This window comes from Leptonychotes weddellii, chromosome 13 (assembly GCF_054177405.1).
Source record: "Leptonychotes weddellii isolate Sample4059 chromosome 13, ASM5417740v2, whole genome shotgun sequence".
Classification (NCBI taxonomy): Eukaryota; Metazoa; Chordata; class Mammalia; order Carnivora; family Phocidae; genus Leptonychotes; species Leptonychotes weddellii.
In genome coordinates this window covers 51,904,125-51,918,741 of record NC_138381.1, presented here as the reverse complement: position 1 = coordinate 51,918,741, position 14,617 = coordinate 51,904,125, and the positions used below count along the sequence as shown (strand labels likewise).

Here is a 14,617-nt window from a genome sequence, read left to right as displayed (position 1 = left end):
CTCCCACTGAGCAGGGATCCCAATGCGGGGCTCGATCCCAGGACCCTGGGATCATGACCTGAGCTGAAGGCAGACACTTAACCGACTGAGTCACCCAGACGCCCCTTCCTCACTATTTTTTAAAGATTTTATTTGAGAGAGAGAGTGTGAGAGTGAGTGGGGGTGGGGAAAGGGACAGAGGGAGAGAGAGAGAATCTCAAGCAGACTCCATGCTGAGCACGAAGCTGGATGTGGAGCTCAATCTCACAACCCTGAGATCATGACCTGAGTCACACCAAGAGTTGGACACTCAAGCGACTGAGCTACCCAAGTGCCCCTCCTCTCCCTCACTTCTAACAAATCCCTAACAAGCAAGTGTGTTGTATAGATGCAGACACAAAATGTCAGAAAAGTCACTGATCCTTGTCAAAGCCATCCAGAGACCTGGGAGTTTGAATACCAGGAATAAAAAACCCAGCTCCTCAGGAATAGGAGCAATCCACTCTAGAATCCACTGCCCTTCGGAGAGTGGATGCTCCATCTATATGTATCTGAGCAGTTCTTCTAAAGGACACTGAAAAACACCTCTACGCTCACACCCAAATGTACCATGTCCTTTTGGCATTTATTTTTTCATTTGTTCATTCAATGCATGTTTATTAAGAGCCTATTAAGTGCCAGGCTGTAGTAAAGCAACAGTAAACTCCCAGAAGGAAAGTTTGGGACTGCTTCCATGCTTGCAGTGTATCTCTGGCTGAGGGCCAAGGCAATTTTGATGCAGCCTACATGAAGAACACTGACGGGGCACTGGGGTGGCTCAGTCCTTAAGTGTCTGCCTTCGCCTCAGGTCATGATCCCAGAGTCCTGGGATCGAGTCCCACATTGGGCTCCCTGCTTAATGGGGAGTCTACTTCTCACCCCCCACTTGTGCTCTCTTTCTCTCTCTCTCAAATAAATAAATAAAATCTTAAAAATAAAAAGAACACTGACGTTCCACGTTGGAGTTTGCAGTTTTATGGGATGTCCCAAGTCAAAAGCGAACTGACATGCAACCTACATAAGTGGGGGCCACATTTAGGTAAGATGGGGTCAATATTGGATGATTTCTGATTCATACGTAGGTGCCTAAAATTATCTCCAATTACCTTCCCCTCCTCTACTTACAGTCTCAAGTTCTGAACTAAAAGATTCATAGAGGACCAAAAATAGAATAACATGCAATTTTTGGCCAGGAGGGGATTAAAAATCCTCTAGGGAGTGTGAGTTGATTGGAATTTCAGCCAGTGTTAAATACAGTCCTTTAATGGAGAGCCACGCAATTGGAAGAAGGAATAATAAAATCTGATTTCCGGGGAGGAAAGAACCTAGGATACTTCAGAGAACAGTACAATAATTGGATGAAAAACTGAAAGAGAAGCAGAAGTCCCACAGGAGGAGAGAGGAGGGGAGAGCATCAGGAGGAAAGAAGGAAATAAGCAAAAGCAGGTGGTGTGATCATTCAGAAGGTTTTCAGAGAAAAGAAAATTCCATATAGGTAAGCTCATTAAATTCCAGGAGAAAAATAGTGGGAGATGCAGTAATAAATGAGAATTGGAATTAGATCATGGCAGGCCTTGAATAATGAAATGAAACTTCTTGACATGGACCTTAAATTCTACCTCTTTCTACACTCTTACTTATCTCAGTCAGTAGTGATTAGTTAAGCCCAGTTATCCAGGCCTGGGATCTTGAGGTGTCTTCAACTGTTGAATGCCCCCATGAGTTGACAAATCCAGACCATTCTACTTTGCTACGTGCCCACACGACACTGCACTTTATACTCCTCACACATTAAAGTGATTTGCTTTTGGTACTTATTTCATTCTACTGCTAGTTGCTGTTAGGACTGTTACTTCTAATAGAGAAGGGACAGTATCTTTTATACTTCTGTCTTCTCCCACTACCTTACACACACACACACACACACACACACTCTCTCTCTTTCTCTCTCTCTCTATATATACAAACACACACACAGTTTTTATTTAAATTCCAGTTAGTGAACATACAGGGTAATATGAGTTTCAGGTGTACAATAGAGTGATTCAACACTTTCATACATCACCCAGTGCTCATGATGACAAGTGTACTCCTTAATCCCCATTAGCTATTTAATCCATCCCCTACCCAACTCCCTTCTGGTAACCATCAGTTTGTTCTCTATAGTTAAGAGCCTCTTTCCTGGTTTGCCTCTTTCTCTCTCTCTTTTATATATACATATATATATATTTTTTTTCTTTCTTTTTTTCTTTTTGTTCCCAAAGCTTGTTGTTGGGAACATGACCAGGAGTCTGGAGTTTATTTACTAGGCAATCAAGAGCCATATATGAAAATACTTGGACATATATATAACCCTCTGTATTTGGGAGTATTACTGACTGATAAACTTCTAGAAATAGGCTTGATATGCAATGTTTAAATTTTGATAGGATCCCCCAAATTGCCTACATAAAAGATGCAAAATGTATGTTCCCATCAACAGTCTATACACACGTGCATTTCCCCATGTCATTGTTTAACACTTGATATTACACAAACTTAAACTTTTTGTAGCACTTGCTTTATTTCATTTCTGAATCATTAGTAAGGTAGGATAGGTATCTCTTCACGTGCTTAAATGCTACTTGGATTTTTTTTTCTATGAATTGCCTCCTCTTATTCTTTGTCTAGTTTTTCTAATGGAATGCTTTGTCCATTTCTTAGCAATCTCTATCAAGTCTGTTTATTGTGGCCAACAACCCATCCACTGTTATAAATTTTGAAAATAATTTCCTCAAATCTTCTGTCTGTATTTAGACTTTCCTACTGCTATCTTTTGTTGTTCAGAAGTTTAAATTCTTATATAAGTAAATCTGTCAATCTTTTAAAATATAACTTCCAAATATAATTTTATGTCAAGCTTAGTAAGATACATTACAGAAATACCTACCTTATTTTTCTTATAGTATTCTGGTAGTTTTAACTTTTGTGTTTAGAACGTGAATCCATTTTTTTTTTTTTTTTATGATGTGAGGTAGGTGTCTTAATGGCATATTATTCTTGTAAAAAATGCTGGGTTTGCTAATATTTATTAAATTTTATCGATCTCTATTCATAAATGAACTTGCACTATAATTTCTACCTTGTAAAATTTTGGAAGGTCATGCACCCAGTTGTTAACAGTTGTTACCTCTGAAAAGTGAAATTGGGAAGCAAGGATATTATTTTGAATACTTCTGTACTTAAAATATTCTTTCAGAGAGCGATATTACATTTCTATTTTAATAAAATAAAAATTTTGATCGCTGTTGAGGAAGGCTGTATTTATCAGTCTAGGTTTTAGGCAAATGACTCTGATAAAAATAAAGGGCTGATCGAGAAGTAAAGGGACAGGAAGGGCTAGAACCTGAAAAAAGGTGGGGAGAGCAGGAAGGAAAGGCTAGTTCAAGAAGGCTGAAGATGGTTGTTAGGGGAATGAAAAGGAGAGGCAAAGACTAAGATCAGAAGAATGCTTTAGTGCAACTGCCATGACTCCTGGCAGAAAACGATGATGTCAGCATTGTCCAATCACTGATGGTTTGGTGTATTTCCTAAGACGTAAAGAGAAACTGAAAATAACCTGAACCCATAGCATATTCATTTACAACATCTACAGCATTCTACCTGTTTTCTCTTCTCTCCTGCAAAAATGATCCAACTGTGCTCCCTGCCCTAAAGAAACACCTGTATCATTTGTTACTAAGTTTTTCTCCAATCACGATAATTTACCTCACCTTCCAGTTTTTACCTATAATCAAATGTGTTTCTGTGAAAGAACATACTGTCCCTAAGGTTCCTGCTTTTTTTGAGGGGGCAACTGTTCTATCTCCTTAGCGTGATGTCAGTACCCACAAGACTGTGGTCCTCCAGAGGGGACCAAGTTGGGCTGAACATGGGTCCTTGGCTCCAGGAGGAAGCTGTGCCTATCACTGACTCTCACACAGGCTGGGCACAGCATACAGTGCATCGTAGCTGAAGAAGAACTCCGTCCTGAGACCCCACCTAAGGCCTATTTTGAGAACAGAAACCCCCCTTCCTACTTCTGGAAAACATGGGGGAAAGAGAAAGATCTGGTGGCCAGAAAACTTGTATTTAATCAGTGAAGCCTGATTCACACATTTAACATTTTCCCTTTGGTACCTAGAAAAATAAACCAATCTACTCTACTTACCTATATCTGATTTCTAAAACCCTGATTTATGGCACATTCAGGTATCCCCAATTATAACAGCATTTAGATCAGTGTTCAATGGGAGACCCTGGCTGCTGAATTCACAGAGATTAATGGATTCTCCTTTTGAATTATTATTCCTATTGTTTTCATGCTAAAGTTACTTATTACACAAAGATGTATATTCAGCAGCATCAAGAAGAATGAATCTAGCTATTATTTCTGTCTGTCTAGATATCAACATGTGGTTTTTAGGACAGATGGACTTATTTCTTGGAACTTAACACTGGTTCAAAGGCTGTTATTTTTTCTAGTAAAATATTCTGTTATTCTTAGGTAGGAATCTCCAAAAGTGAGACCAGAAAATGGTCTTGGGCCCAACAATACTAACTAAAAATTCTGATCACTGAGAAAAAATATGAACTTGTTTGATGATAACACTTAGCTCTTTCAAAGCTGAGCCACAGATTTTCATAACACTGAATTCTTTTATAATGAAGCAGCCCAATGAACAGCACCAATAACTTAACATGAAAATCAACTTTTTTCTCTTTTCTCTTACTTTGTTTAGCTTTCAATTAAAAACATTATTTTTGCATTTCAATACCAATTTTCAAAAGGTATAAGGAAACATAAATGTGAGGCTAGTTGGGTCAGGGAGGGGGTTTACTGGTGATTACTGTCTGACAGCTAATCTGCTCAGGCTTTTGTCAGTGGTTCTGAAAGGTATTCAAGCAGAGGTTCCATAGGAGGAATTGCCGTGATTTTTAGAAACCTAACAACATATAATTTTGTTAAATTTGCATTCAAATAAATGCTTAAAAAAAATGCACCTGCTTGTTTCTATGACAATAGGCACAGTGAAATGATGCTCATACAGATGTGATGATGACTGTCACCCCCTGTTACTGCTGTTATTTTTTTCCTCAAACAATTCATCAAATTCTTCTCTGCTCTCTATCACTCAACCATTTGATATGGCTCAGTAGACAAAACTAGTCAAGGAAGTCTAAAGGATGTTTTGGGCTAATACTAAGAAACCAAAAGACATTTTTCTATTGTTACCCCTGAGACAATGTCTATTGACTTTGCTAATTGGATAATCAGCGTTCTTCTATAATTCAGTAGTAAATTATTTTATAGCTAGCAAAAATAGGATCATGTGGTTGCCTCCTAATCAATGTACACTTCAAAATACTTATTTTTAGTACAAGTGATTTTTTTTAATACTATGTTTTGTCTTTACATATAATAACATATAGTCTAGAAACATCCAAATCATTATAAATATATATCCTGAAATGATACATAATTGAAAAACTCAGGGTTTTTTTTTTTGCTTCTATGCAGTAACCATTGTTAACTATCACAGGCATTAAACTTCATAGAAGACATGAAGCCATTATGCATTTTTAAATACTAGCAGGTCTAGCTATCACAGAAATTATAATGAAAAATTAAATCACTAATAAATGTATACACTACCTCATATAAAGTGATGACACCATATGTTTGAATTGGTTCTCGCCACTGAAGAAATATCTTCTCTTCAAAAGTACTTCCTTGGATGGATTCAGTAGGAACAGCACCTGGCACTAGAAGGGGAAAAAAAAAAAATCAAGAAATGTTTGAGAGACCCGGCCCAAATTAGATTTTTCTAGACATGTTAGGTTTTTCACTCTCAATTGAGACATAAGATTTAATAGTCCATAGACAAACTCAGTTTTCTTCTAAAAAATCTGATATTTAAAACCATTTCGGCATGGAGCACTGGGTGTTATACAAAAACAATGAATCATGGAACACTACATCAAAAACTAATGATGTTCTGTATGGTGACTAACATAACATAATAAAATAAAATAAAATTATAAAATAAAGAAAGAATAAAACCATTTTGGCTACATTGTCCTTATAAAGAAAATAATCTCATCACATTTTTCTTTAAAGTTCAAATCAATTAGAAGAAGCTCAGTAATCACCTTTTAAATGAACTTTTATGTTCTTCAGAAATAAAGATATAGAGCAATAAGAATGCCCACACATTGCTTGTGGGAGCAGAAATGGGTACAGCCACTTTGGAAAATAATTTGGTAGTATTTAGTAAAGCTAAAGAGGCATGTATCATATGAGCCAATAATCCTACCTCCAGGTATATTTCCTAGTAATATTCTTGCATGTATGTACCAGGAGACATATAGTAAGATGTCAACATAGCATTTTTTAATAAAAATAATAATTTGGGAACAAACTGAATGGTTTAATAAATTGTTATAGTCACACAATATAACACACAAAAGACTGAGTATAAATGACAGCTATATACATTATCATGGATGAATTTTATGTTTTTATATATTTTAGAGTTATAATATTGAGTGACAAAATTATGTGAAGGAAAAATGAATATGAACTATTGTACTGATATTTAATGTTAAAAATACACACAAAATAGATGTTCTAAAAAGATGTGATATAGATAATATGTAATAATAAATATTTTTAAAATTATTTTATTTATTAATGATACAAAAGACTTTGGGAATTTTTATGCCAGTTTTTAAAACCTGAAATATGCAACACCTTTTGACTAGTTTTCAAATAAATCTGACATAAGGGAAGGTGGAAATTTACCTGCTAATTTTCTATAAAATAACATTTAGTGTTATTTTAAAAGTATTGTTTAATCTCATTTTCACGTAAACTCATTTTGCATATGTATTATATCATACACAATTTAGTGTATTAGCCTATCTATTCTATTTAAAAACTAGTATATCTGTAGTGTTTATACATATATTTGAAGGTACATGATCAAATTTCTCGGTGACGGTGTGGATAATCAAAAAGTAGTTGGAGAGGACTCACACTTCTCAAAACTTACTACGAAGCTACAGTATCAAGACAGTGTGGTGTTGACATAGAGATAAACATACAGATTAGTGTAGCAGAATTGAGAGTACAACCTACATTTGCAGTCAATTGATTTTCATTAAGGGGCCAGGAAAATTTAATGGGGAGATGATAATCTTTTCAACAAATGGTGCTGGGACAACTGGATATCCACATGTGAAAAAACGAAGTTGGATTCTTACCTCACGCCATATAAGTTTATATCAAAATTGATTTAAGAGCTAAACATAAGAGCTAAAACTACAAAACTCAGAATAAAACATAGGTGTGAACCTTCATGACCTTGGATTAGGCAATAGTTTCTTGGACATGACACCAAAAGCAAAAGCAGTAACAAAAAAAATACAGGTAAACTGTACATCATCAAAATGAAAAGCTTTGCACTTCAAAGGGCACTATCAAGAAAGTGAAAAGATAACACAAAGAATAGGAGAAAAGTTTTGCAAATCATATATCTCATAAGAGCTATCTTAAATACATAAAGAATTACAAAAACCCAATAAGAAAACAAATAATCCAATTAAAAATAGGCAAAGGTTCTGTATAAACAGTTCTCCAAAAAAAGATAAACAAATGGCCAATAAGCACATGAAAAGATGTTCAACATATCCACCTAGTGGGAAAATGCAAATCAAAACCACAGTGAGATAGCACTTCACACCCCTAAAATGGCCATAGTCCAAAGGCAGATAATAAGTACCAGTGAGAATGTGGAGAATTGAAACCCTCATACACTGTTGGAGGGAATATAAAAATCCTACAGCTCCTATGAAAACAGTCTAGCAGCTCTCCAAATAGATACCCATTGATAAATTTACCATGTGAATTCCACTCCTAGGTACATACCTAAGAGAATCGAAAACATATACTACTCAAAATTCTACACAAATACTAATATAAAATTATATGTGAATATTAATATAAGCATTTTAATAATAGCCCCAAAGTGGAAACAACGCAAATGTTCAACTCATGAATGGATAAACATATCTCAATAAATTTAGAAAAGGGAATTGGAGAATTTTTAGATTGTGGGACGATACGAATAGTCCTTTAAGGGTTGGTAAGATCTCCATAGACTGGAAAGAGTGCCTAGAATTGCAAAAGGATACTCACAGGTAGTACACATTTTTTTAGTTGAGGGGCTACTGGTAGATGTAAGATTTTATAGTTATTTTGAATAGAGCTCAGTACTGCTTGGCAGAAAAAAAATTACTGATTCCGATGGGAGGCCTGGGTTCTGATTTAAGACTTCTCAGTAATTAAACTGTGTAGTTTGGGCAATTCACTGAACCTCCTTGGGTCTCAGTTGCCTCATATTTAAAATGAGGAACTTGGATTAAGTTCATCTTTACCATCCAAACTCTAAATAATACATAAATATGAAAATAATTGTTTTATCTTAAGCTGAAGGAATTGATGTGAAACTACATAAAGTGAAGAAAACCAAGGTATATATGAAGTTATAACACTGATGAGTTCTAAGAAAATTCAGATTCCAGGGTCTGAGATGGAAATACTCATCAGTCAGAAGCTGAACTAAAATTGGCCATGCCAGAGAAAACTCTAGTCTTTTCCTCTTGAGCTTGAAAGTGTTTATTATGATATCACCATCAGTTTTCTCACAGTAGCAAGATAAATATGAGTGGCTCTATTATTTTGAGATGATATTTACTAATTGAAAATACTTATTAATCTTTGTGCAGATGTAAAGAGGTAAAGACAGAAAAAATATATCTTTGATTTCATTCAGTTACTCTAAATCATAGTGAAATAAAATGGGAAATAGTCAAAATTATGTTGAACAGAGGTCATCTTATAAGGGTAAACATTAAAATGTCCTTGGAGATCCTGTAATTGATAGCCCTGTGGAAACGTTAACAAGAAAACCTAACCGGGGTATGGATATATATATATATATATATGCAGGAGCAGACAAAGTAAACTAAAATAAAATACTAGAAGAGTTAAATAAATTAGGGATAATAGTACCTCAAAGGAACTTAGGTCTGCTACCTATTTTTAGAAATTCTTAGAAATTCAGTATTTGGGACAGATAAGCTTTAGTTTCTTTACCATTTTTTTAAAGATTTATTTATTTTAGAGAGAGAGAGAATGCATGCAGAGGGGAAGGGCCAGAGGAAGAGGGAGAGAATCTCAAGCAGACTCCCTGATGAGCACGGAGCCCAACGCAGGCCTCAATCTCATGACCCTGAGATCATGACCTGAGCTGAAATCAAGAGTCAGATGCTTAACCGACTGAGCTACCCAGGCACCCTGATAAGCTTTAGTTTCTAAGTTTGTGGAATTGAGCCCTATTCTTTCTTGTGATACCTTTAACAGTAATAAAAAGACAATTTTTTCCACACATTTCTCATGAAAAAAAACAATATTCAATAGAAATATTATACCATAGTAAAACTCAATGTTCAATGAATTATAGCCTTTTATAATGGTAGATACATAAAGTGACTCCATCATTCTTTTCTCTTCAAACTCGGTATTGACAATTATTCTATTTTTGTCTTTCTTTTCTCTCTTTTTGAAGACTTTGTTGTTGTTGTTGTTAGGAAATATACTTTGAGATAAAAGTTCTTCTAATTCACTGGATGCCAGTGTGCAATGAAAACAATAGGTTTTTGGGGTTTTTTTTGGAATTGAGCCAAAGAGATTTTAATGAACTATTTTCAAATGAAGAAAAAGCTTGAAGCAAAATATGTACTTCTTTGAAAAACACTAAACCTATTTATAACTTTGACGAAATATATATATATATATTTTTTGCTGAGACAGAAAATAAGATCTACAATTTGAAAATCCTCTACCCTTGGAAGCTGTTCTGTTTGTTTATTCAAGTCATTTCTATCTCATTATCATTATAGCCTTCTTTGTTTTTTTGGTTTTTTTGTTTTGTTTTGTTTGATTTATTTATTTATTTATTTATTTATATTTTTTATTATGTTAATCCCCATACATTACATCATTAGTTTTTGATGTAGTGTTTCATGATTCATTGTTTGCATATAACACCCAGTGCTCCATTCAGTACATGCCCTCTTTAATACCCATCACCCGGATAACCCATCCCCCCACCCCCGCTCCCCTCTAGAACCTTCAGTTTGTTTCTCAGAGTCCATAGTCTCTCATGGTTCGTCTCCCTCTCCAATTTCGCCCCCTTCATTTTTCCCTTCCTACTATCTTCTTTTTTTTTTTTTTAACATATAATGTACTATTTGTTTCAGAGGTACAGGTCTGTGATTCAACAGTCTTACACAATTCACAGCACTCACCACAGACATTGGGGAAAACAATAGGTTTTTATTTGGAAGTCATGCATGCTCCAACTTCTGGGACTAGCAAGACAATTTAAACAAACCAAAAGATAAGTTATTCTGATCTCATATTTTGACAGAACTTATCAGAACTCCTAGCTCATTCCTTTCTCAATTTGAAACCCAAAAGTGGTGAGGGGGTTTATGCATGTGGGTTTGTGAGCAAGACATACTCGCTCATCTCTAGAAACGACTACATGTCATCTCCCCCTCTCATTGATTAAAACATTACTGTTGATTAAAACATGAATGATTATCAACAAACTTTATTGTTTTATCTAAGGACTAAAAGAATACTTTTGAGTGTTTTATTACCTACTCAGTATGATGCCTAGTGTTACAGAGGAATAGAAGGCTTCTTTTCTCTAGTTTATAGTTAAGAGAAAAAAGATTGTATGTAATAGAGACAGATCAAGGAAAGGTCACAGTGAGTTGCTTTGAATCATTACAACAATAATAATGACCACTTATTAGAGCCCCCCACCCCCATCACTACAAAGAGCTCTCTATGTAAATTTCCTCTAACTCTAATATGGTTGAGAACTGTTACTATTCTCACTTCTCAGATGACGGAACTAAAGCCCAGAGATTTAAAGATTCTAATCAGGTACAAAGGAGGTCAGAAGGATTTAAGAGTTGGAGGCAGCTCTTTGAAGGACCTGAAGGCTGAGGAGCTCTTTGAAGGGCAGCAGAGGAGATGGAAGTGAGAGGCAGCCAGGTGGAAGGCAGGAGGCAGAGGAGAGCAGACCTTGAGGAAGAGCCTGGAATGGAAGGAGCATGGCCTATGGCACTGACGTTGGGGTGACATCTTTGCAGAATGAAATGAACTGGAGGAAAAGTCACTAGTTCTAGAGAATGAGCCAGGAATACAGAAAACCTTGAAAGTCAAAATTTAAATTAAGTAATTGAAAGCTCTGTGGAGAGAGCGACACAATGCAGATGTATTTTATTTTATTGTTAAATTTTGCTTAAATTCAAGTAGAACTAACTTATAGTGTTATATTAGTTTTAGGGGAACAATACAATGATTCAACAATTCTATATACATTTCCTGGTGCTCATCAGGGTAAGTGTACTTTTAATCCCTTTTATCTATGTCACCCATCCCCCCACCCAGCTCCCCTCTGGCGACCACCATTTTGTTCTCTGTATTTATTTATTTTTTAAAGAGATTTTATTTATTTATTTGACAGAGAGAGACACAGCAAGAGAGGGAACACAAGCAGGGGGAGAGGGAGAAGCAGGCCTTCCACGGAGAAGGGAGCCCGATGTGGGGCTCAATCCCAGGACCCCGGGGATCATGACCTGAGCTGAAGGCAGACGCCTAACGACTGAACCACCCAGGCACCCCTGTTCTCTGTATTTAAGAGTCTGTTTTATGGTTTGTCTCTTTTTTCTTCTTTTGTTCATGTGTTTGTTTCTTAAATTCCACATATGAATGATATATGGTGTTTGTTTTTCTCTAACTTATTTCACTTCACATTACACCCTCTATGCCCAGCCACGCCATGTGGCAAGATTTCATTCTATTTTACAGCTGAGTAATATTCCATATATTATCCACCTATAAGTGGACACTTGGGTTGCTTCCATATCTTGATTATTATAAATAATGCTGCAATAAAAAGAGGGGTGCACATATCTTTTTGAATTAGTGTTTTCATTTTTGGGGGGTTAAATACTCAGTAGTAGAATAACTGCATCTTACAGTAATTCTATTTTTAATGTCTTGAGGAGCTTCCATGCTGTTTTCCACAGTGGCTGCATCAATTTATACTCCCACCAACAGTGCACGAGGGTTCCTTTTTCTCTACATCCTCACCAACACTTGTTTCTTGTGTTTTAGATTTTAGCCATTCTGACAGGTGTGAGGTGATACCTCATTGTAGTTTTTAATTTGCATTTCCCTGATGATGAGTGATATTGAGCATCTTTTCATGTGTCTGTTGGCCGTCTGGATGTCTTCTTTGGAAAAATGTCTATTCAGGTCTTTTGCCCATTTCTTAACTGGATTATTTCTTTTCTTGGTACTGAGTAGTATATGTTCTTTATATATTTTGAATATTAACCCCTTATCAGATATATCATTTGCAAATCTCTCCCCCCCCATTCAGTAGGTTGCCTTTTTTTTATTGTTTCCTTTGTTGTGCAGAAGTTTTTTATTTTGATGTAGTCCCCAAAGTTTAATTTTGCTTTTATTTCCCTTGCCAGAGGAGACATACCTAGAAAAATGTTTCTATAACTGATGTCAAAGAGAGAGGACTCAAATAAGTAAAATCAGAAACGAAGGAGGAGAACTAACAACCAATACCATAGAGATGCAATTGTATTTTACAGATTCATTTTGTGGGTGAGTAGGCAACATTAAAATGGGGTAAAGCTGGAACCACCAAGGAAGGTGAGAAATTTCAGCATGAAATAATGAGGATCTGGATATAGGTAGTGGAAATTGAGAGAAAAGCACACTCTAAAATTTTGGGAGTAGAAACAGCAGGAGTTAGAACCAAAGGAAGCAGAGAAATGTGGGGTGCAGGGGGGAAAGAGTCAGAGGTGACCCACTGACAATGTTGGCACTCTCTTCTCACTTTTCGGAGACATGAGGAAGAACTGGAAGAAACACAGACAGGGCTTCTAGCGCAGCCTGATTGGGTGACCTGTAGCAAACTAATACTCCTTACAAAAATAACTGCAATCAGACAACTATTTGAGAGCAACCAGCACAGGTAGGTTGTGGGGCTACAGAAAAGAGAAGAGAAATCTGTAGGGTGAGCTCCTCATTTACCTTAGCTGTTCCCACGTTTTCCTTCCACAGCAACATGAATGTGTCGTATGGGTAATAAACACTCAAAAACACTTCGTCAGCTCTTTAAATGGTACAATACAGTGTTGTTGTAAACATTTAGTGCATGTTATAATCAATAATCAAGGATCATGGCATAATCAGCTGCATAAGAAAAAAAAGTGTAACATCTCTTTTTCCCAAGAATAAATAAGTATATTCATTTGATGGGCTTCTCAAGTTCTTTGCCACTTACTCTGATGCCCGGCAAATAAACTGTAAGTCAAATATATGATGCACTACCACTGTATTTTATGTGCCATATGTACATGTAATTGTATGTGGGTGTCCCCTGTATAATCAATGTAAAAGCTCATCTATATCCATGCTATGGGATTCAATGTATAATTTTACTATTTTAAATTATTTCAGAGGCTTACTGCAATTGTGTATTTGCTTTTTTTGATGAGTTGCTGGTAACACGCATTGTCTATTTGTTAAATCCTTGTTTACTGAGGTAATATCCAATTATAATATTGTTCCTATGGGAAAGTATTATCTATTACATGGCCACCAACCTAATGAGGTAATTTCTCAGCACTGTGCTGAAAAGCAAGGGCAGCCTCTATTTTGTGCTGAATTTTTATCTGAACTAGAAGTATGTTTCAGAATACTATTTCAATATATTTAAATAAGCATTTCATATAAATAATACCAAAGCAGCAACTCTTAAGTCCAACATGATAATAAAACTTGAATGAAGAACTATTTAGAGCAATATAGAATAATTATATATAGAAAGGTAACTCTATGACTCATAAGGAATTAAACTTCTACATCTTTCTTCCTTTACCTCTTTAAATCCATGCTTATATTCTCAGAAGCACATTTATATTATTCAACAGAGTAACTAGTTCCTTCGTCTTCATTACAGAGATCTCAATTTAAAAGAAGTAAAAGCTGCTTTTCTGATGGCATATATATTTCATACAAACATATCATTTAAAAGTACTCACAATCTTCATCCGTCTGTATTATGAGTTCTTGACTTTCCTTCCGTCCCTCAGGATTCATGAGGATGAGTTTCACACTGACATTGGTATACGGTGAAAGGTTAGTGATCGTATGTTGAGGGTGTGAATTATCTGTGTCCCAGCTTACTTCTTCTCGCACTTGCTCCTGTCCTCCGACTTGGTAACAGTAGTGGACTGTGAGATTATAACTATGGCAGCGAGTTACGTTATATCCAAATGGCTCCCAGCGGATAGTGATTTGTCGAGATTTGACTTCTACCACTTCCAGTTTTCTTGGACCACGCATGGGATCTAATATAGAAAAGAAGGAACAAGAAAACATAAGAGAAATGAATTATAAGAATTCTGGTGA

General features: G+C 35.9%; 1 protein-coding gene across 1 annotated transcript in view; it reads right to left on the bottom strand.

Moving 5' to 3' along the window:
- The window catches only part of PTPRM (protein tyrosine phosphatase receptor type M), a 712,816-nt gene that overhangs the window by 273,302 nt on the left and 424,897 nt on the right, over positions 1-14,617 (bottom strand). Inside the window, exons 9-10 of the mRNA XM_081802550.1 lie at positions 14,248-14,556; positions 5,693-5,802 (exon numbers count right to left, since the gene is read on the bottom strand). Of these exons, the coding sequence (XP_081658676.1) occupies positions 5,693-5,802; positions 14,248-14,556 (419 nt within the window). The remainder of the gene's footprint in view (positions 1-5,692; positions 5,803-14,247; positions 14,557-14,617) is intronic.